Genomic DNA, 24,202 nt, shown 5'->3' on the forward strand with positions numbered 1-24,202 from the left:
TACGTACATACTGCTTAAAGCAACACCGTATCGCAAGAGTGCAAGCAATTAAAAAACTTGCTAATTAAAGGGTATGGCACCACATTTTACTAGCGCGTATTCATTCCAAATAATACTCAACAGTAAAACGGGTGCCACACCCTTTAATTAGTAAGTTTTTAATTGCTTACACTCTCGCAAGACAACATTGCATTTGAGCAGTACATACCATATATAATATATCAGGACACATGATAGTGTGTTGTGCAGCGAAATACAGTTAGTACAAGCCAAGTGGGTACTTTACAGGACCCAAAAGAAAAGTTCATTTTAACACATCTGTAGCTTGATAATTCCCTAACAAAAATTAACCAAATTTGCTGTGGAAGAACTCCCTAGGGGTGGGTATCTCCTATTCCAAATTTGAGTCAAATCTGCCCAGCCATCCCTGAGATATGCACCTTTAAAGTTTGGCTAATTTTCTTTGTATTTTTCTTTGTAATTTTCTTCTTAATCTTCCTACATCATATATACAGGATAATCTGCTTGACATAACAACTGGAAAACAGTCTGAACATGAAGTAGCTATCATTGTGCAAACCTTTCTGTGATTTGAAAGTACTAAGAGTATTAGCTAAGGAGATATAAAGCAAAAACTAAATATGTAAAACAAGTGTGATCATGATACTTTAATAGAACAGTTTCCACCAAGAAGTAAAAAATTGTTAAAACATTTCACCAGGGTTTAAACCAAGGACCTCCACATCCATATGCCTAAACCATTTACCACTTCACCAATGCTGTCAGTTGCTCACCTCATTTATTTTCTATCGTATAAATGAAAGGTTTAGTTTAGCACACTAGAATAATAACGCTTAATAATCTTGAAGATATGCATGCCCGACTGCCCGAGGGCGCAGGCCTGAGAGCAGAGGGCATACACATCAGGCATACACATCAGGCAAAGCCCGAATGCCCTTGTTACAGCTAATATGTAACACTTATTAGGCTGATAGCCTGTACAGGGTGATCAATCACCCAAGCCAATACGAGTGCAGCTACTGAATGTATTATATATGCATACCTAAAATTTTTGATTATGGGTCAGCAGCTAGTATGTTCTGGTTACGTTCGGTTATGATAAACGGACATCTCCTAGAGATATAATGGAGAATTCCGTTATGTGAGTTTAATGTTTTAATCAGTGCTATTGAATCATTCATGGAAAACTACGCGGCCTAGACAGGTAAGCTTGCTTGTAGAGTGGTTACTCTATGCATAATGGTAGCTTTGTGATGGGGGTGAGTCCATATTCGAAAACGTGCGGAAACGATCGATGAATAAGCAATAGCACTAGTTTTCACCTTAGCCCAACATTTTTCAACTCGTAGTAGGATGGCGAGGATAACAAAATGCTCACGTGGTTTTCATAGCAAAATCCAAGTCATGTATCCTAATCACGTGAGTGTTAATTGATCCCCACAATCAATTTTGGCATCAACGTATATAATCACTGCTCAGTTGTGGCCCGGTCTACATTTCGTATGTAGCCCAGCTAGCTGGGCTACATACGAAATGTAACCCAGGCGGCACCTTTGGTCTGAGGTGTGAAAGTGTTACATACATGGCTAACACCTTATACAGGGTTCAGTCTTGTAACAAATTACCCTAATAGTTAATGTGACAATCATTTTATTCAGTTTGAATAAATACATAGATTCACCAATAGTGGCCTTCAACAATTACAAGTTAAAAGGAAGCCTCAAAACCAAGGGGTTTGTGATTATAGAAAGAAGTGATATTTACACCAAAACAGCCAAGCTGTGAAAAAGGTGAGGCCCTCCAAAATAGGCTAGGGTGGAAAGTTGTGAAATCAAAGGTGGTAGCAAGTAAATGGCTGCAATGGTGTTAATACCAATCGTTTTAATGATCATGGGATCATTAAAATGATTGATATTAGCATTATTGCTGCCATTTCTTAGCTACCATCTTTGATTTCACACCGTGATCATTACAACAATTGGTATTGGCACCATTGCAGCCATTTCTTGGCCACCACCTTTGATTTCACAACTTTCCACCCTAGCCTTTATTGGAGGGCCACACCTTTTTTCACAGCTTGGCTGTTTTGGTACAGATATACTACCACTTTGACACCTTAGATCAAAGGAAACCACAAGGCTATATTTCATGTATTTCCCTGACCACAGGGCGATATCATGATATCGCCTTGTGGTTAGGGTAATATTATGATTTAAATCCCGGTGCATGGGAGTATCAAAGCGCCGTGCTGGGTTATAACTACCATACAGCTAGACAGAGCGGCGCTGCTACTGTACGATATATTAGTTATCACCCAGTGATAACTAACTTATCACCATGTTGCGGAGCCACTCAGTCTCATTCGTGACATCATAATAACTGCATATGGCATTGTTTACCAATAGAACAAAGAGCCAAATAAGGAAATATTGATACAAAACACACCAATACAGCACTTAAACTAGCTAAATCTTACAAGAAAACTGTTAATCCTTTACACAATAACACTACAAGTTACCAATATGATAGTTTAACAAATGTCAAGAATAGTCCGTGACAATTTTCGCTCCAGCAATCACTCCCAACGGTCACTATGGTGACGAACTAACTTCTTCTAGCTTCATCGTTCTATCTCGGACTACGGTAGCCACTTGTTGGTCTTTATTTTTCTCTTGCACACCATGCGACACCACCATACCAATTTCTGACGAAGGCGAATCATACCTGGAACCGCTGCTTCATAACACCGCCCTTCGCTACAGTTTGTAAGCAGTATGTAAGGTCTCTCTTGTAGCTATGAAGTAGAATCTCTACACAATTCGGACGAAATCTTGAGCACAGTGACAGGAACTCAAACCGGAACTTAATTTACTATCCGTAAACTTCTGCGCACTGGGATATAAAATAGTTATATCCCGTATACTTGTGTAATAACAATGATATCACCCTCGTAATGGGATATAACTATAACATAGCCCTGACCACAACTGCCTTTGATGCTGAGGCAGCTACATCGGTTCCCTTTGATTATTTATATAGATGTTTAAAGTTTTGCATTGTGGGTTTGAATTTAACATTTTAGTTTAGTTAGGCTAGGCATTGTTTTGAAGGTAGAATTGAGTGAGTCAGCATTGTATAGTTCAGTTACTAGGCATCACTAAATAATCATTTTTGCAATGTGGTGATTGTTTTTATACACAGTACATATCAACTGCATGAAAAGATGCCTCAGACAGTCCCAACCTGTATGCCTAAGTATTTATTTTAGCACCTTAGGTTACTATAGGCATCCACAAAGTGGTTATTTGGCTTAGAATGGTATCACTACAACCAACCCACAATAATTTCTCAGGCTTGTGGCCCTCAGGCTTGGGAATATGTAATAGTTATACCATGGCTGCGGGTGCATATGTCAGCAAAATCCCAAGCAGCTGTGATATAAGTGATGTATATCACTTGGGGCGCACTCACCTGATAGGGGACTCGAGGAGAAGAACTAACGAGAACTCATCCCATTTGTTTTACACAGTAGCATCTGAAGATTGATCGTGGTTTTAATAGCTTGGGCTAATAGCCATCAAAAAGTTGTCCATACGTTAAAACGTCATTAATACATTACAATGCTTCAACACACAATGTTAGAAAACTTGCAATTGTGGGATGGAGTTTATATTGTTATCATTTTTGTACCAACTAACTTCGCTATTGGGACAGTAAGTAAGTTATTATTATTAAGTTAAGTACTTAGGACTGTAAGTTACTAACCTATTTCAACGTAGCAGTGGTAGCTTTGCTGTTCCATGGTCTGTTCAAAGGATGATACGCGGTGGGTAGAAATATACATCCACAATCACCTAAACAATTATTTTGTGCCTTCATTATCCTTTAGTAACAACCAACTAGCCTTTCTTAACAAATGTACTAAGCTTATAGCAACCACTACAAAAATGAGTCCTACAATACAAAGCTCTATATCGCTCAATATAACGAGTCAAAGTGCATCGATTCTTTGAACTGGCTGGATATCAAAGTCAATGGCAAACCGCTTTCCCATGATATTGCCCAGGCAAAATGTGAGTTAAACACCGAGCAGCACCTTTTAACGCCCACGCTAAAGTGGTATATATATCAGACAAATCCCTTGTGGCCATGGTATAACAATTACATATCCATACAAATAATAATTATACAACCAAGTACTAAAGATAATAAGAAATGCGGTTAAAATTATGTCATAAATAAATAATTATACAACCAAGTACTAAGAATAATACGAAACGCGGTTAAAATTATGTCATAAATAAATAATAAATAATTAATGTTTGAGAAAACTACGAGGCCTAGAGACATAAACTAACCGGGGATCAATTCACCTGTGAATGAAGGCACAAACGTATAATCGTTGCGCCCGTTCGTGCTGATGACTTGACCATACGTGTAATTCTATATAATGTCCAGTACTACACTCTTGCTTAATTACAAATTGCACGAAGGAGAAGACTAGCGAATGTCCGTGAAGTGACTTCAGGACAGCGAGAGGCCACTTTACAAGTAAGTTTTTATGCTTGTAATGTCTCAAGTCTCCATGCCAACTGCCAGTCACATAAAATATTTAATTAATTAACAATACAAGAAAACATTAAAACACATGCCAAGCTCTTTACAATATGGAATACAAGTAAACAATCTTATCTTGTGCAGCTGGCATGGCGAACTTCCTTTGTGTTGGTGTCAGGCAATTCAATACATGCTTAATCTTTTTTGCCTTCACCTGGCTTAGCTACTAGGTTCTGGCTGGCTTGGCTGTCTTCCTTTATCTGGTTCATCTGGCTTGCATACTCCTACAGTATTGAGTAGCTATCTCCTGCAAGTTGTGTATGCATAATTATAGTGTGTCACCCGTCACTGTGCCATTGCTACACCACTGATGAACCTTATTTAGCTCTAGTTGATGTTGATACTTTACTGTATATTGGCTAATAATTTTTATCTGTTGATATTGCCTATAATGTATTGCTGCATACAATACTGCAATAATGCATAGTTCTCTCCTGTACGTTTTGTATACATAATTACATATACTATGTACACATCACTGTACCATTACCACACCAATGATGTACTGGCACTTAGCTACTGGTGGCCTATAGTTACAATGCCACTATTGTGTTGTATCTGTCACTACTGTGACATATTGAGTTGATTTTGGGATTGTGCCTTCACCACCCAATAGCCTCACCAGGGGGCTGTCACGTTGGTGTATGTACTTGGTTGCATGTGATGCGGTCCTAGTAAATAAATAAATAAATGATGTTTTCAAAAAAATACAAGGCCTTCAGACATGAACTAACTGGGGATAGATTGGCCTGTGAACAAAGGCACAACCATATAATAATTATGCTTGTTCATGCTGATAACTTCAATGTACATATAATTCTATATAATGCCCAGTACCACACCCATGCTTTAATTTCAGATTGCACAAAGGAGAAGAACTGCTGTGAGTGATTGCAGGAGAGCTAGAGGCCACTTTACACATAAACAACAAGATTAAAAATATGTTTTAGTGTTTCTAATTGTTTTCAGGTGCACAGTGAGTTCCAAGTCACCATGCCAGGTGCCAGTAGACACTCTCCACATGATGAACAAGATCATGGGAGTATAAACTATCTATGACAAGATTAAGAGTATGTTTTCATGTTAACATGATTTGTTACTTCTCTGCATCCTTTACCTAGCTGGCTTCAGCTAGCTGAATTATTTCCATCTCCAGAGTTCAGTGCCAATAATATATTGTTGCATACAGTTCTACAGTATAAAGCTCCTGTATATTATACAGTATTGTGTTACACATCATTATGCCATTGCCACACCATTGATGTACCAGCACTCAAGTTATGCATTGGGCCTGACAGGCCATTGTGTGGAGAATGCCAGCCAGTTTTCAGCTGATATGTTTGTGTAATAATGCATAGCTCTCAACCTGAAGCCTTTCAATGCTAAGAGTGAGATCACTTTGAGACAGAAACTATATAAATGTTGCCGTAATTACATCACATACAACCTGATCGAGATAACAAACACTACATGCACAAAATGTGCCCTTAGGCTGATAATTGCTGTGTGGTTGTGCTTGCTACTGTTTATTTACCTACATACTGTAAACTATATTATTGTGTCTATACATAGTTACAGTCTGCAATGATACCGCAAAATGGAATTGTACTTTTCTTGGTGTCATATCCATTATTTTCTGGTTTTGGAATTTATCCTATTGAAGGTACTGCCATCTTTCACAGTGATCAGTTGCATGCAGCCATTTGTTCTCCAAAATTTAATTTGTCTTATAGTATATCCATGGCATCGTGTTATAATTTTAGGACATATGGCCCAGCTCATATTAAAAATAACTCAGATAACAGTTTCCAGTAACAGGCAGTTGAAATACCCTGCTTCTTTTATCATTAATAAGGTCTGCTCTTGGCAACTTCAGCAGCCATGTCTTAATCCAATATCCCGATTCATCCTGAATCATGTGACACAAATTTTGTAGAGATGCTAAATTTTAATTGATTTTTAAGCTTCATTGCTTCAGGCATGAGATTCAATACCATAGATATGAGAGCAAGCACTTGCACCTCAACTTGTGAGAATCATGCAGGTGGGGTGGTGATAACGCATGATGTGGCCTTCCAGGTCGGGTAACATAATTGTAGCAGGCCCTCATGATTGTAATTGCATGCATTACTCATCTTTACTGTATGTGTACTGTGTATGTGCATCTTTTCCACCTATACACTGAGCTGGTCCCATTGGTGGTTGTACTTGTTTGTGTGTGCCCCCGCCCTAGTAGTAATAATAATAAAAACAGTCAAGCTACGAAAAGGGTGTAGCCTTCAAAAGCTTGGTTTAAAAGCTGTGAAATCAAAGGTGGTGGCCAAGAAATGGTTGCAATGATGTTGATACTAATAATGCCAGATTAACAATTAACATCACTGCAGCCATTTGTTGGCCACCTTTGACTTCACAACTATTTTTACCCAGGTTTTTGAAATCCGCACCTTTCTTCACAGCCAGGCTGTTTTTGTGTGGATTTATTTTTGTACTTTATAATACCCCAAAGCTAACCCATGGTTGAATTCGGGGCTTATTTTTACCCACGTTCCTTCTGATCTACAGACACAATAATGAATATTGAAGAGAGAAGTTATAATAGTATTGTATTGTATTGTATTGCATATTCTATCCCACTGAAGCCATACATCAAAGTAAACAACTGGGAGTATTATATAGTTATACAATGGCCACAAGTGCTCTGCCTGATATAAACGCACGAGCCTGAGGGCCTGAAGGCCTGAAGGCAAGTGCGTTTATACAGGCAGAGCACGAGTGCACGTTGTATAACTGTTATGTACCACTCACCTAATAGGTGGGGAGAGTCTCACAAGACAGCTGTAACACTTATAAAGGCCAGGTTTCTAACATCGATTGTGGGTAACTAAGCCAGATGTTGTGACGACGTTCCCCCTGCAGTACTGCAGCAACCTGAGATATTGAAAGCTAGTACGCTATGGGTTATATCACTAACCTGCATTTGCTGTTCGACTCTCATCATGTAGTGCTCAGCATGCCAGCGTGCCATATAGACTAAGCACCAGACTAATTACCATAGTGATTCTCTCGAGCGAAAAAAAGCAACTAAATAGATGGTTTAAGTAAACAAAACCTAACTACTAAACGATACTAGTCTAATTCTTACTATTTACACTGGCTAAACTCGAATCTGGTGGCATGACAAAACTGGTTCCCACAATCGAACATAAAGGTTAGTATTATTTAGAATATATTTGTTTTATTGAGTCATTGTCGAAGTGGACTACAGTTTAATCTGGGCTAAGATGGCACCAGACTAGTAAGGTGTATAAGTACGTTTATATATGTAGACTAGAGTTGTGGCCACCCGTGTTGGCTTTTTCCATCGCCATTGGCTGCTTGAAAACATTATACGTATTGGTGACGTTATGGCCCACAATCGACCTTTACATGTCAGGCTATAAAAGAATTCAAGTGATCTGTGAAGTGTCTTTCCACCTATTAGGTGAGGTGTCGTAGTGGTCTTCGCCACCGGCACTTGTGCTATGCTGCACAAAACCGCAGCCAGTGCAATATCTGTATATTGCACTGCGGTCAGTGCAGTATAATGCACTCGTTGTGGTCTACAAAACCGCAACCAGTGCGTTATAAGTTATAATGCACTCGCTGCGGTCTGCAGCAGTGAAATATACAAATTATGGCACTGGCGGTGCCTTTGAACTGCCCACACAGAGTGGTATATATAGTAGTTAAACTCCAGTGCATGGTAGTTAAACCCCAGTACATATATGGAAATTACACATTAAGTTAAAATAAGTGCAATCATAGCAAATTGAAGCCATACACACCATAAAATCTACAAGTTCAGCAAAAATTAAAGCCATATCATTACAAAAACTAGTGCATATCAGCAAACAATTAAGCCATACACAACTGACATGCTTATTAACACATTGTTTATGAACTTGACTACTTCAAAGTATGGGATAGAAGCTAGTTAAACCCCACCTGCACTTGTATAGGATATCTAGTTATATCAACACCTCAGCTTCGCCTCAGGTTGATAACAACGATATCATACTTGTGGTGGGGTTTAACTAAAACTTATAGTTGACTATTTGTTAATATTATTGTAATACTGTAATAGAGCACACAGGACTTATAGAATGTACATAGAATGTTCTAGAATTTCCATTGGTACATCTATATAATTACAAACATTTGCCTTTAAGCTACTGTAGCATTTTCTTATGAAGTAAAAATTTAGTTAGGTGAACAATTGTTATAGCAGTGGCTAAATGGTTAAGGATATGGGTGTTCAGAATGAAGGTCTCTGGTTTGAACTCTGGTACATTTATTTTTCAACATTTTTCATGCACTTTTCTACCCTGTTGTAACTGTTTTATTAGAGTATCTCAACCTAACAATTTACGGTTGTTGGATTTTGCTTTGTGTAGCTGTAGCTACTACTCCTTTGCTTTTCATTCTAACAAAAGGCACAGCTACAATACCAATTTCATCCATAAGCAGCAGTGATGACAAAAGTTCTTTTGTCACCCTTGTACTTTCCACAGGGTAACTGAGCTCTCTACAAGGTGACTTGCTTATAGCTGAACTCTCTCTACAGGGTGACTTGTAATTTAGCTGAACTCTCTGCAAAGTGAGTTGTAACATAGCTGAACTTTCTACAGGGTGACTTGTAATTTAGCTGAACTCCCTGCAGAGTTGCAACGTAGCTGAACTTTCTACAGGGATACTTGCAGTTGCAACTTAACCGAACTCGTAACTTATAACATAACTAAATTCTCTAAAGGGTAACTTGCAACTTGACTGAACTCACTAAAGGGTGGTTGGTAACTTAGCCTAACTTTCTACATGGTAGCTTGTAACATAACTTCAAACAAATAAGTCATCTTGTAGAGAGTTCAACTACCCTACAGAGTCATTCTGCAGAGACTTCAGTTAGATTATAAGTCCCCTGTAGAAAGTTCAGCTACAAAATAAAGAGTTCAGCTACGTTACAAATCTTCCTGGAGAAAGTTCAGCTACAAACAAGTCACCCTGTAGAAAGTTCAGCTGTAGAGAGTTCAGCTAAGTTGCAAGTAACCGTGTAGATAGTGCAGTGGCGGATCCAGGGGGGGGCACAGGGGACATGTGCCCCTCCCTTAAAAAAATGTATATAAGATCAAGATACTCTAATAGAGAAGTCAATCACCAATCACTCTAATAAAGCAGTCACAGTGTTCATGGGGAAGTGTAGCTTACTTAGGAAGCTATAAATAGGATTTTATTTTACATAACATACGTGATATAATATATTTGGTAAAGGATAACTAGCTATTATTGTTGTGACCTTTTTTTTTTTTTTTTGCTCTTCAACTTTTTTTCAGCAAGGTGCCCCCCCTCTTTCCAGACTCTGGATCCGCCCCTGTAGTGTATATAGCTAAGTTACAAGCCACCCTGTAGAAAATGCAGCTACATTGCATGTCACCCTTCAGCTACAAAACAAATCACCCTGTGGAGAAGTTCAGCTACATACAAGTCTCCCTGAAGAGAGTTCAACTACAAACAAGTCACCCTGTAGAGAGTTGCAAGTCACGCTAGAAGAGTATTATAGAGTCACCATGTAGAGAGTTTAGCTACATTACAAGTCACCTTGAAGAAAATTCAGCTACATAAGTAACAATCACTCTGCAGAGTGCTCAGCTAATATCCAGTCGCTATGTTGAGAGATCAGCTAAGCTATAAGTCATCCTGTAGAAAGTTCAGCTAGAGACTACACCTCAACAACTTTGAGGTTTGAACACCAGCTTACTTGTGATGAAACAGTAAAATATACCTAAACAGCTTGTTGCCTATGACTTGTGGGATATATAAAAATATAATAGCTTAAAACACTTACTTTTCAGCTGTACTTGACTAGAATTAGTGTGTGCATTATGTTATGACATCAAGACACATGGCAGTGTGTTGTGCGGCCAAGAAAGCCTGTGCACCACATCATGAGTATATTGACAGGAAGAAAGAAAACAGCTTTTTCACATGTGCACAGTTCCATGGCCCCTTCTCCAAAGCACACCATTTTTGCATTATAGCTGTCCGCCAGGTAGGGTACGCCACAAAACAAATTTGATTAAATCCACAACAGCCATTTGTGAGATATGGGCGTTCAAAGTTTTGTTTTAATTTCTTTGTTTTTTCTTCTTATGCTGTATGGGGCCTTCCATTTCTTTTCGCACACTTTGCAAAAGTTGCTATAAAATGCAAAAGTATAACTATAAATTGCCTCGATCTTTGGCACAAATGAAGAGCGTGTAATGGTGGATTCACATACCAAGTTTGCTGTAAATCTGAGGAATATCCAAGGAGTTGTGAGCATTTATTCACATAAAAAAGATCAAACTTCTGTCATGACTACAGGGTAAACCAAGTATAGGAATAACTCGAAAATTGGTGTGTAGATAGGCTGATCATCGTAGCAGTGTCGTTTGATAGTTTGAATAGAAATAGAGTTACAGCAACAAAGTTATAAAGCAAAACCAAACAAATGTAAAATTGCGGGATCGAGATATTCTAATAGAGTAGTAGCCACCACAGGATAAAAAAAGGTGTACAAAAAATGTCGAAAAAAACCTTAATAGAGTTTGAACCAGGTACCTCCATACCTAACATTGAATCCTTAACCACTAAACCACTGCTACCAAGGCTGATCACCTCACTTAATTTCAGCATATGAAATTTCTAATTAAAATCTGGGTGGCAAAAATTCTGATCAGGTTGACTGATGGATATGGTAAAGCACCTGAGTACACAATATAGTGTGAAAATTGTATGTCATTGTATTGCAATGCATGCAGCAGGTAAGTTGTCTGAAGATGTGATTTGCAAAATTGACATATAGAATTATCATAACTAAGTAGCTAATCACTAGTTCTGTGCCTGCCGCAATGAGCTGGTTTTGGGTTATAGCTATCAACAAGTCCTGTAGTAGTTAGGTTACTGAATTCTCAAGGAACTGGATAGTGTCATAGGTCAGTTTATTGAACTTTTCACTAACATAAAAAGTCAATTTCAACAATCATCAAAATTGTTCATGCACAAATAATGATCATAGAGATACAGTATAACACTATTTTTCTTCAGATTTATATGACCACATACCTCCTATACACATAGCATCAGTACCATTCCATCTTCCAATAGTTTGACAAGTCCTTGTACCAGCACTACCATGTATTATACAGTTTACTGTAGTCTGACAACTTCTTATGACACTACCAGTTAGTATATAATCAGTATCACATGCGAAACTACAAGTGTCTTCATATGAAAGAACTCCATCATCTCCCAGTGAACAATAGATCGTTCCATTAGTAGGATTAAAGAGAGCAGGGCAGGTAACTGCATGAAAAACTTCATTGACTTACAAAGTAAGAAATATTATATATTACCTCTACTACATGTGGCCTCAGTACCATTGAATATCCCATTACTCTGACAGGATCTCATGGCATTACCAGCTTGTATCTCATAACCAGTGTTACATGTAACAATACAAATATCTTCATATGAAGGAACTCCATCATCTCCCAGTAAACAACTGATCATTCCATTATTAGGATTAGATAACACTGAACACATAACTGTATAAAAATGATTTGATTAATATACAAAGTATGAAACACTACTAGTTACCTCTACTACACATGGCATCAGTGCCAGTCCATGTACCATTATTCTGACAAGTCCTATTAATAGTGTCATTTAGTATATAACCAGTATCACACACGTAATTACAAGTCTCCCCAACATGAGCAACACTGTCACCTCCAAATGAGCAGTTGAGTATTCCATTAGTAGGATCAGTGAGGTTTGAACAGGTAACTGCAAAGTAAAAGGTCAAGTTCACTATGTAAGAAATTACCAACAATTACACAGGCACATTAATGAGAAACAACTGAACATTTGTATGCACACAACACAGGCCTTGACTAATTATCTGATATCAAAAGCCAGTGCTGGTATATACTACATATCAGAATGCTAGTAATTGGCAAATCTAAGAATTTGAATCATAGCAAAGACCATAATATGAACATAATGTAGTGTTACTATTTATTTGTGACTGGATCTGCAAGAATCCCACATGTTTGCACAAGCTTAATTTTACAGTAGAATGCACTACATAATGAGTAAAATATTTACAAAATATAAAAATATCTGAATGTTTTGAGCACTTGTTTCACAAAGCGCTAATGAAACTTTGGTAGCATCATGATCCCCAGACCAAGTGAAATTTAAAAATCTTTGTTTCATGTCAGTGCTTTCAAGGAGTCAGAAGATATGAGTGTTATTCTGCCTTGCATTAGACAAGAGGCTTACTCTTGTTTTTCTCTCTCAAGGTTTTGCTTTCACGCTGGTCGTAGAAAGAATCCAGCAGACATAACTTACCTAACAATAAGTTGGCCTGTTCATGGAGAACATGATGGTGCAAGTTGCATCTCTTTAGATGACTGTATTCGTAAGTTACATATGACCATTTAATTAACCACCTTCAGTTTATTTTCAGAATTGTCAATGTACAAATCGATCTTTCTGTTGTTGCCACCTTGTAGCCCCATAGCTTTGAAATTCCTCAGCTTCTAGGGCTGAAACTTTGGCTGACAATTCCTATTGCTATCTAGATAAAAGAAATGTAATAAAATCGAGTCCAAAATTTTCATAACCATGGGGCAATCCAGTCACATTTTAGGATGAACATGAAAAGAGTATCATCTCCATCGCTAAATGTGGGATATAAATGGAATTAAAATAATACAACACTGTCTTTATTAATTAGAGTAGTGTTAAGTAACTGTTAACCTTATCACTGCCATTTCTTGGCTGCCACCTTTGGGTTTTTGAAAGCTATATTTAGCAGTTTAAACAGGTTCACTTTCTGGCATGAATAATAGATCACTCTTGTTTTGCCCACCTACTTTACAGCTGATCTTCCATTATGCTCAATAATTTTATCTTTTTGGCCCAGCATTAACCATTATGCTCAATAATCAAGACACACGGTAGTGTGTCGTGCGGCCCAAGAAGTCAGTGCGCCACACCATGAGTATATTAGCAGGAAGAAAGAAAACGTTATTTTCACACCTATGTAGCTCTGTGATCCCTAATCCAATTGGAACCAAGTTTGCTAGAGGCGTGCCGCCCAGTTAGGGGAGTCTACATACCAAATTGGAAGAAAATTGCTACAGCCATTTCCGAGATACGAGCAAACAAAATTTCGTTTTAATTTCTCCATTTTTTTCTTCTTCATCTTCATTTCACACACTTCGCAAAATTCGCCATAAAACACGAATGCGTACTCGGATTGGGCTGACATTTGGCACACTTAACGGGCTCATTAAGGCGGATCTCCGTGCCAACTTTGGTAGGACTCCGATGAACATTCACGGAGGTATGACCAATTATTTGCGTAAAATAAGATCGAAGGTCTGTCACGCCTACAGGATAAACCCATTGGAGGAATCAGTTGAAAATTGTATGTAGATGGAGCAACCATAGTAGGAGTGCCTTTTTGTGGTTTGAAAGGAATCGGGATAAAGACCATGGAGATATGACACAAAACCCAACCTGTGTCAAAATTACGCGATCGATTTTTATGAATTAAAAAAAACTATTAGTTTTCGTGTCTACCAGGCAAACCGCTTAGAGCAATGAACTGAAAATCAGTGTGTAGCTGGAATAATCATAATAGAAAGTCCTTGCAGTAGTAAAGAAGAATCGGATTACAAACCACTGAGTTATGATTCAAAAGGCAACTAAGTGTAGCAAATGCGAGATCGAGATACTCTAATAGAACAGTCACCCTAATAAAGCATTCAGCTGCATTTATAATTTACTTAATTATAATACATTGCAAGTTATTCTGTAGGGAATTCAGCTACAAACAAGTCACCCTGTAGTTAGATCAGCTAGAAGAAGGTACCTAATAGAGAGTTCAGCTACAAAGAAACCATCATGTAGAGAGTTCAGCTGCAAACTAATCACCATGTAGGGAATTCAGCTACAAACAAGTCACCCTGTAGTTAGATCAGCTAGAAGAAGTTACCTTGTAGAGAGTTCAGTTACAAAGAAACCATCGTGTAGAGAGTTCAGCTGCAAACAAATCACCCAGTAGAAAGTTCCGCTATGAACAGATCACCCTGTAGAAAGTTCAGTTAGAAACAAGTCATCCTGTAGAGAAATCAGCTAGAAGAAGTCACTTTGTAGAGAGTTCAGCTACAAAGACACCACCATGTAAGAGAGTTCAGCTGCAAACAAATCACCTGTAGAGAGTTCTGCTAGAAACAAGTTACCCTGTAGAGAGATCAGCTAGAAACAAGTCATCCTGTAGAGAGTTCAGCTAGAAGAAGTTACATAGTAGAGAGTTCAGCTACAAAGAAACTACCATGTAGAGAGTTCAGCTGCAAACAAATCACCCTGTAGAGAATTCAGCTACAAACAAATCGCCCTGTAGAAAGATCAGCTAGAAGAAGTTACCTTGTAGAGAGTTCAGCTACAAACAAATCACCCTGTAGAGAGTTCAGCTACAAACAAGTCATCCGGTAAAGGGATCAGCTAGAAGGATCACCTTGTAGACAGTTCAGCTACAAAGAAATCACCCTGCTTCGTCTTTTCTTCTTCCTGTGGTAAAGAAAAAAATTATAGGTTAAAAAGCCCGGCCATAGGCTGGCTTTGGGGTATACAAATACAAAAGGAAGTGAAATCTAATCCAAAACAGCCAAGCTGTAAAAAAAGAGTGCGGCCCTCAGAAAGGCTATGGTGAAAAAAGATGTGAAACCCACGGTGGCGGCCAAGAAATGGCTGTGATGGTAGGTTAATGGTAAAAATTTTAATCACGACAATTCAGGTGAATTTTGTGCCAAGACCAAGTGGCACAAAATTCACCTGAATTGTTGTTATTAAAATTTTTACCACTAACCTACCATCACAGCCATTTCTTGGCCGCCACCGTGGATTTCACATCTTTTTTCACCATAGCCTTTCTGAGGGCCGCACTCTTTTTTACAGCTTGGCTGTTTTGGATTAGATTTTATCTTTTTGGTCCAGCATTAATCTGTTAATTAATTTTCAATTAATTTCACAATGCCATGACTGTTCAATTAGAGTACCTCAATCTTGATATTGCTTTCCAGTAACAAGAGATTGTAATAGTGAGATATTTCATCACGTGTGACAGATTGATTATCTTTCCATACACAATGTGAAATCATAAAATTAACTTAAGTTTATGTTCTTCAGTTTCTTTTATGCCATCATTTAGCTCAATGCTATTACCAGCCACAAGATTTACAGCTACTGAGAGCCTTTTGTATGATGAAATGGTAGTGATATTAACGCATGATAATCTGCATAAGACTCATCCAGCATATATATGATACCTTGATTGCTACTAAGCATACATATACTTACTTGATGATATTATAGTCACTATTGCTTCAGTAGCATTTCCTTTCTGCAGACCCATACCATATCCAGCACCATCAATGTATAGTCTAAGACTAAACTGTTCAGTTGGTTCATCAATATCATCAGCTACTATTGGAATACTAGCTGTGGCTGTAGTAGCTCCACTAGTGAAGGTAGCAGCATATCGGCCGGGAGTAAAATCTGTTCCAGCTGGGAGAACATTGATGTAAATTAAATGGTGAATAATTAAGGTAAGTGGTAGACAATGCTATTAAAGCAAGAAGCTTAAAACAAATAGCATTAAATGTTTGAAGTACAAATTATCATTCGCAATGCTTGCATTATTCCAAGCATTACAATTGCTTATAAAGCATTTGTTTATTCTAAGGATTACATGATTTGAAAGTACTGAGAATATATTAAGCATAAAACCAAACATGTGAAACAAGCGCAATCAAGATACTCTAACAGAAACAGTCACCAAGAAGTAAAAGTGCACAGGAAATTTTCCCCCATTGTTTACCTCTACACCTATATGCCCAAACCTTTTACCATTCCACCACTGCTGTCAGTTGTTTACCTCACTTAATTTAATGAAAGCTCTAGTTTAGTACACTAGAATTATAATCACTAATTTAGCTACAAACAAGTCACCCTGTAGAGCAGTTAGCCACTGTATAGATCCCACTGTAGATAGTTCAGTTATACACAACACCCTATACAAAGCAGCCTTCATTTATAGAATGAAGAAACATGTTCTTTTTAAATTGAAGGGATATGCCATACTGGTAGCCTATAAGGCCCGTGCTATTTACTTGTTGATTGTTTAAATACCAATACATCCCATTAAAGCAGTTTACAATGTGTACACCAACTCATGTATTGTGAAACTGACACACAGAAATCATTTCAACTTACCTGTCTGAAAATTTACTATTGTGCATTTCTCACACATTTAAAATCATAACTGTTTAGCACATGCATATGGGTGTGGACAACACGCATGCAAGTGTTGAAAGCAGGTTGATTATCATATATGTGTACAAGTACCTAAGGGATCATCACGGGTGTTCTCAATTGCAAGTGTCCTGATTAAACAGGTTTCACGCAAACAACTACTTAAGTGGGGTCACCCAGGTCATCGGGTCACATTTTGTCCAGGTCATCCAGGTCTAACCGGTTTTACAGATTATCTGGGTCTGACCCATATTGGATCATGTGTGAAATAATTAAATTAGATGGACAAAGTGAAAGTATATTAACAAGAGTTAATAATAAGAGAGAAGAGTGTCTAACGCTGTATAGGCCTGTAATAGATGATTGTGCAGAAGTTAAATGGCTTCCTTTCCGTGTAACGTATAGGCTTCTAGTATTTGTTCGTTTCCTAACCGCAATTAGTTTAGCCGCACCTTGATGAATCCTCTAGAATATTTGAAGACTGAACTAAACACTGAGCTGGTATGTACAGGGAACAGTGCTCCTTCAATTGAAGAATGCTCAAAGGTAGGGTAACATGGCGAAGCAGTAAAAGTTCGAAGCGATACTCCGCCTTTGGTTCAGTGTTTATTGATTTCTCAGACGCTCTCCCCCAGAGTTATCTTCGAGATTAACAGCCACATTTCTTAAGCAACAGAGCGATGCTCTTCATGGTGAACTTGAATATCGAGTTGAACGCACGCCCTTGTGTCTGGGATAGCCTTTGTGGTTATATGCGAAAATATACTAGCCAGTCTGTAAGTTACGCGGAAAAGAAGCCGTTTAACTTCTGCACAATCATCTATAACACAGCGTTAGACACTCTCCTCTCTTATTATTAACTCTTGATATTAATGTGTCATAGTCTAGCAGCCCAGTAAGCCATGCCCACTTATCAGGATTACTGTCTGTAGCCATTTTTAAAACTAGTATTGCAGTCTCTAGGTATGCATGAATCCATGTCTGTTTTTTTTAAAAATAGTTATTTCAACAGGGAGACAGCTTTGACAAAGCTGGTTTCAGCTGTGTCTGTTGTTGTCTGCAGGCTTATACATGGAGCCACACCCACTAATTGACTATTATTGTACAAGACACACATGGTATAGTTTTGTGGTAGGCTAGATTCTTTTATGAACCATGCACACTTTAATATCAGGGATGTGTGATACAGCATACTTGAAGCCATGCTAATTTATCAGTATGGTGTGTTAATGCTTGTTGGCATGCATAAAGCCACGCTTACTTAAGGAAACGTCTCTAAACTTACATGGAGCCATTCCCACTGACTGACTGTAAATTGTAAACCTTAGTTTTCATGGCAAACCTTAGTTTTTTGTTTAGTTTTCCCTCATACTTAACTTAACATGCTAGTTGAGTAGTTCTTGACGTACACCTCAGTTTTAATTAATCTAGGTCACTAATCCAGACTTGCTATCTGGGTAAGTGGGTCATCTGGGTCAGCAGTAGTGAGCCAGTTATAATGCTGATGTATGCAGGTACACAATTTTGTCAAACAGATTTCAATAACCAAGTATACACTCTGCAGCCAGATTTCAGATGGCTGTGGGGTGCATGCCTGTGGGGTGCATGCCTGTGGGGTGCATGCCTGGATAACATAATACTCTGGAAATGTGGTTGTTAGCTACAGTGATGCATTGGAAGTTAAGTGAGTGTTGTAAACTGTGTGAAAATTGGTACTCACCTATTGGTGAGCTATAGAACCCCAAACAATTATTCTCATTCAATTATTAGGAATCATTGATGAGACCAGTTTTAATAGAGCAAGACAGTCACATACATATGTGTTCATGTGAATATGAAACAAACAAAACGTTAGTGATAGAAATTACAATCACCACCAAACATACCATGTTTAGTTTCTTTGGCTAAAGAACTTCACCATTTAACAATATGTGACCGTCTCAGTGAAAATCCGTCTAGTTCACACAAGCATGCGTATTGAGAAAATTGTAATTTAAAAATAATTCGTAAAATTATGCATGCTACAAGAAAAATATGCAAGTTTTTATCGGGCCAGTACTCGAAGAGGAAAGACTCAAATTGATTAAAACTATGTACCATCTTATTCGCCTGCTCATGGAGAGTTCGTAAATCTTTGTTTTGTTTTTTTAGCTTCAATGGTAAGGGTGTCACGTGCGTTTGTTTACGATGTGGTAAACGTAAACAAAATCCTCATTGTTTCTTCTAACAAACCGCCTTCATACGCCTATGCGCAAGTGACTGCAAGTCTAAAACTATACCTTGGTTGATCTTCCAATCCATGGTGAACATTGTAAGCCAAATTCCAACATTGTTTACTAATCCAAACGGAAGTTTTGGCTGCAAATGCAAGCGCTTGTAGTTTATTTTTAGTATAGTCACTGTACAAATCAATTTCCTTGTTCTTCCTAGTTTCTAGCATTGTAATTTCAAAACTACACACCACAGAATGCTGAAACTTTGGTGATCCATTCCTTGGACACTGCAGATAATGGTAAGTAAATAAAAATTTTTTTTTTAATTGTGCAAACTAGACAGCTTTTTGCTGAGACGGTCACATACTGACATGCTTTTATAGTATTAGTAGGTTTACATTGATCATATCTGTATAGCCAACTGTATGCAGTTAATGAAATGGAAGCTGACTAACTGTGACATTCATAATAATTTTACTGTGTGGTTGGACTCTAGGTCTACTTGTATTGGCTGGCTGTATGTTTCCCAACACACAGGGGTATAGTCACAATATCTGTTTATGAATAGTCCAGTTGCATGTAAGGGGAAGTATTTTAATTGGTCTATTAGTTGCTTTGTGCAACCACTGGATGCTGTGGTTAGCCAAAAAAATGCACAGAAACCATTGGGAAACAGATGACCATGGACACAAAAGCTATTATCTAAAGAAGATATCTGAGTTTTAAAGCAGCATTGACCCTGTGATGTTTGTCTGCTGTAAATATGCTAAGCCTTTAGTGATTAATGAGCCAGTAAAGCTCAGAATGCACAATTAAAGTGTTTTCTGGAAACAATATACACAAGCAGGTGCTCGTTTCTTTGAGTTAGAATACAAATGCTACAATCACCTGGATAACATCTTTCTGAACACACTGTGAACTCATTTGGCTCACCATGTTGATTCAGCATTTTCCTGCAAAAGCAATTCACAAAAGGCTATTTTTTAATTTTTTGGAGTTCCTGAATGATTTTCTAAGTTTGAGCTCATGATTGTCAACTGTAGGAAGCCTTGCCTGGTAACATTTCTAACTGAATGTGGATAACCACGGCATGACAGAAGTAAATGTAGTTACCGTACCGAGGGAAAATTTGGCGCTGGTTTAAATTTGACGAATTTGACGAATGCGAAAATTCGCCAAATTTTTTCCCAGCCAAGTTTACGTGAAGTTTTTGCACGTGATAATTTTTTTTATAATTAAGCTACCGCGTGGTAAACGAGCGTGAAAATGTCGATTTGGAAGTATTTTAAGCGTGTGCCTTCTGAGCCAGTTAAACGCGATAATGAAGGACTACCTGAACCCAGTGGTCCATTGAGCAAATCTGTGCCAGCGAAAGCTATTGAACTAGCTAATGCTCAAGTTAAGAAAGTGCGACTTGGCTTGAAGATCGAAACTAGGGACGAAGGCAAGGAGCCTGATGGAAGAGGAGATACCAGTAGCAGGGGTGGGTCGTATCTAATGCTGACACCCGCCCAGAGATACGAAATTGGCAAGAGAGCAGCGGAACACGGCGTTACGAATTCTATACGTTACTTCGCCGGCAAGTACCCCAAGTTAAAATTGAAAGAACCAAGTGTGCGGAGATTCAAGAACTTGTACAAAGATTTGTCAGGCGATCCAGACCAACAAGGAGCTACCATTACGACTAGTGACGAAGCGGGTGAAACTGATGGAGATGGTGATGAGGATGCTAAGCCCAAGCCGAAACCAGAGCCGATTAAGGAATTGCCACGGAAGAAACAGGGGCGACCACTTCTTCTTCCAGACGAATTGGACCATCAAGTCCAAGAGTATATAAAGGATCTCCGCAAACGAGGTTTGCCTGTTAATACAGCTGTAGTGATAGCAGCCGCTGAAGGGATTCTAATGAATAAGAATGCAAGCTTGATGTCAAAGAATGGTGATGGTGGTATTAAGGTCAAACTAACCGATGATTGGGCCAAGTCATTGCTCAAAAGAATGGGTTATGTTAAGCGAAAAGCCTGCAGCAAGGCTAAAGTTAATGTTGAAAGATATGACCAGCTGAAGGACGAATTTTTACTTGAAATTAAGGTGATTGTTACTATGGATGAAATACCACCAGAATTGATAATTAACTTTGATCAAACCGCAGTGAACTATGTTCCAGTGTCTCATTGGACCATGGACAAGGAAGGGTCTAAAAGAGTTGAAGTAGTAGCCAGAGATGATAAGAGGCAGATCACTGCAGTTTTTGCTGGTTCATCTTCTGGTTACTTTTTACCACCACAATTGATTTATGAGGGTAAAACCGACCGATGCCTTCCGCACTATGAATTTCCTTCATCGTGGCATATAACAAAAACTGAAAAACATTGGTCTAATGAGCATACGATGAGAGAATACTTTGAACGAATCATTTTCCCATATGTTGAGGAAAAGAGGAGTTCATTGAAGCTAAGCAATGATCAGCCAGCTTTACTTATATTTGACAACTTCAAGGCACAGTGTACACCTTCCATATTACACCTTCTTGACCAACACAATATCAATGTGGTTTTGATACCTCCAAATTGTACGGACAGACTACAGCCGTTAGATCTAAGCGTAAATAAAGCTGCTAAAGATTTTTTACGTAGAGAGTTTAGACAATGGTATGCAAAGCAAGTGTGTGTACAACTGGATGCTGCACAAAACATACCTGTTGATCTTCAGTTAAGTATTCTCAAGCCATTATGTGCAAAGTGGATTGAATCACTTTACCAGTATGTACTGGACAATCCATCCATTGTCAAGAATGGGTTCAAAGCTGCAGGTATCCTTGAAGTCATATAGGTGGTTCATTATGCTGACACTGTTGTTTTTATTTACTGTAGGATTATATTAGTAATTCATTTATCTGTAATTATGTAATTGAAAATTATTAATCAGCAATGATACAATTGAAAATTAATTGACAAGCAAGAATGAGATAATTACACTATTTACAAGGAAATAAAGACATATTTTTATTATTAAAACAGTCGATTAAATGTGCCCTCATGACTTCTTGCTTATATCGCAACTTGCTAGGGTTTTTACCATGAGCTATGGCAGTGGCATTGGCAATAGCAAACAATCCACAATCAACAGTGCCCTTTTGCTTTTGGCTACGAGAAACAGTTATCACAAGCTTACTAGATTTATTCCACTGAAATAAACTGAAAAGTATAGACTCTGTCTCTTTATCACAATAGGTAAACAACGAATCATATACCTTGACTTGATTAAGGGTACAGCCCACAGTGCTGGCAACTATCCAGTGGTGACGGGAATTACAGTGGATTATCTGTAGTTTATTCCTTGTCTCCTTCTCTGTCAAACCCAGCTGCTTACTTTGAAACAAAGTTGAACGGAGGCCATTTAACTTACTAAATTGTTCTTTTAGTAGGTGTTGCACTAAATTTATCTCATCATCCGACAATTCATTTCCCATTATGATTCCTTCAGAATCAAAAACCTTGGACTTTTTCATTGCAGGAGCAAGCACATCTCCATCTGTAAAATGTGTTAGGTCGACAAATTCAAAATTCTTTTCTTCATCTAGTGTAGTAGTGCTGCACTGAACCAAATCTTTGTCTGCCAAGGGCTCGGCTAAGGCTGGTTCACTGTCTTTGACCTTAGTGTTCAAACAAGGTTTTGTATCTGCGTCTGTCTCCATAGTCTCCTCAGTTTCACAAGTGTCAATAGACAAAATCTTAAATGATTTTCTTGTCTTTTGGGATTCCTCAGATTTTGGTGTACTGAACGTCAATGTACATGGAAGCTGAACTCCACCTTGCTCCAAATCAGCCGAGTATTCTCGATTTCCAGTTATCCTACACACAATATTTCCTCCTCTTCTTATAAATATAGAACAAACAGAGGATATTGTTCTAGGAACGTGTCCGACCACGTGTTCATTGTCATCAATCATCTTCATCATCGCCACTGCCTGCGGATCATGTCCATTACCCGTCTCTCGTTCACAAGAAACTTCCTCTCCAATAAATGGATTAGGCCATAGAGACTGATAGACGTGGTAGCCTCTAACCTTAGAAACTACGCGAAAAACGTATGCCATTTTCGTGTACAGTAACGCGCTACTCTTGTATAGCGCCCTTCAGTCCACACATTGTTAATCATTTTATGAAGGGCGCGCGCAATGCAAGCAATTCGTCAAATTTTATTCCGCCAAAGACAATCTGGGAGACAATTCGTCAAATTTTTCCCTCGTCAAAGTTTCCCTCTGTACGGTACACTTCATGTATGGAAAATTGGAACAAACCGTATACTTTGTAAGTATCAGAAGTTTTACTGTCAGTTATCATCATTTTCTCAATTGCTTCAATAGATTTTAATGGGCATCCACAGCATCCAGAGGTTGTACAATAGGCAATTAATACTGATTGCATTCCTAAGGCTTTACATGCAACTGGACTATTGGTCTATTACTCCCTCATATACAATAAAGTACATAGGGGAGTCAGAGTAAAAGTGAAGTGGTAAGGCTCAGGGGTTTGGGGGCATACCCTCCAGGAAATTTTTGAAACTGCACACTTTGAGATGCTATTTGAAGGAAAATTTGGGCTAGAGTACTGTATGAAAGGTGCTAGTTAGTTAGCTAGCCACCCGTGACAAGTGTTCAATGATAAAAACTGGACAATGATCAAAAAGTACCTCCATAATACTGTTTAACACTTAAATTTTTTACAAGGACAAACAATAATTATTTTAGGAGGCACTTAACACAAACGAAGTCAGTATGAAGCTGTTCTGAGTGAAAGACAGGTTAGATAAGTGTTGTTTCTGCCAATTGTTTCCATTAAATAAATGTTATAATGCATGTTCACTACTTTTAGTTTTAACTTCATCAAGTCGCAAGTTTTTTTTATTTCAGCCAAAAAGTAGTGAGGCTCTGGCCTCACTGGTCGCAC

At 38.3% G+C, this 24,202-nt stretch overlaps 1 protein-coding gene across 2 annotated transcripts in view; it reads right to left on the minus strand.

Moving 5' to 3' along the window:
* Window positions 1-24,202, minus strand: part of LOC136259679 (hemicentin-1-like) — a 172,024-nt gene that overhangs the window by 142,461 nt on the left and 5,361 nt on the right. For both annotated transcript variants that reach the window (XM_066053184.1, XM_066053183.1), the window contains exons 4-7: window positions 16,084-16,290; window positions 12,310-12,498; window positions 12,066-12,257; window positions 11,776-12,015 (exon numbers count right to left, since the gene is read on the minus strand). In XM_066053184.1, coding sequence (XP_065909256.1) covers window positions 11,776-12,015; window positions 12,066-12,257; window positions 12,310-12,498; window positions 16,084-16,290 — 828 coding nt within the window. The remainder of the gene's footprint in view (window positions 1-11,775; window positions 12,016-12,065; window positions 12,258-12,309; window positions 12,499-16,083; window positions 16,291-24,202) is intronic.

This window comes from Dysidea avara, chromosome 7 (assembly GCF_963678975.1).
Source record: "Dysidea avara chromosome 7, odDysAvar1.4, whole genome shotgun sequence".
Classification (NCBI taxonomy): domain Eukaryota; kingdom Metazoa; phylum Porifera; class Demospongiae; order Dictyoceratida; family Dysideidae; genus Dysidea; species Dysidea avara.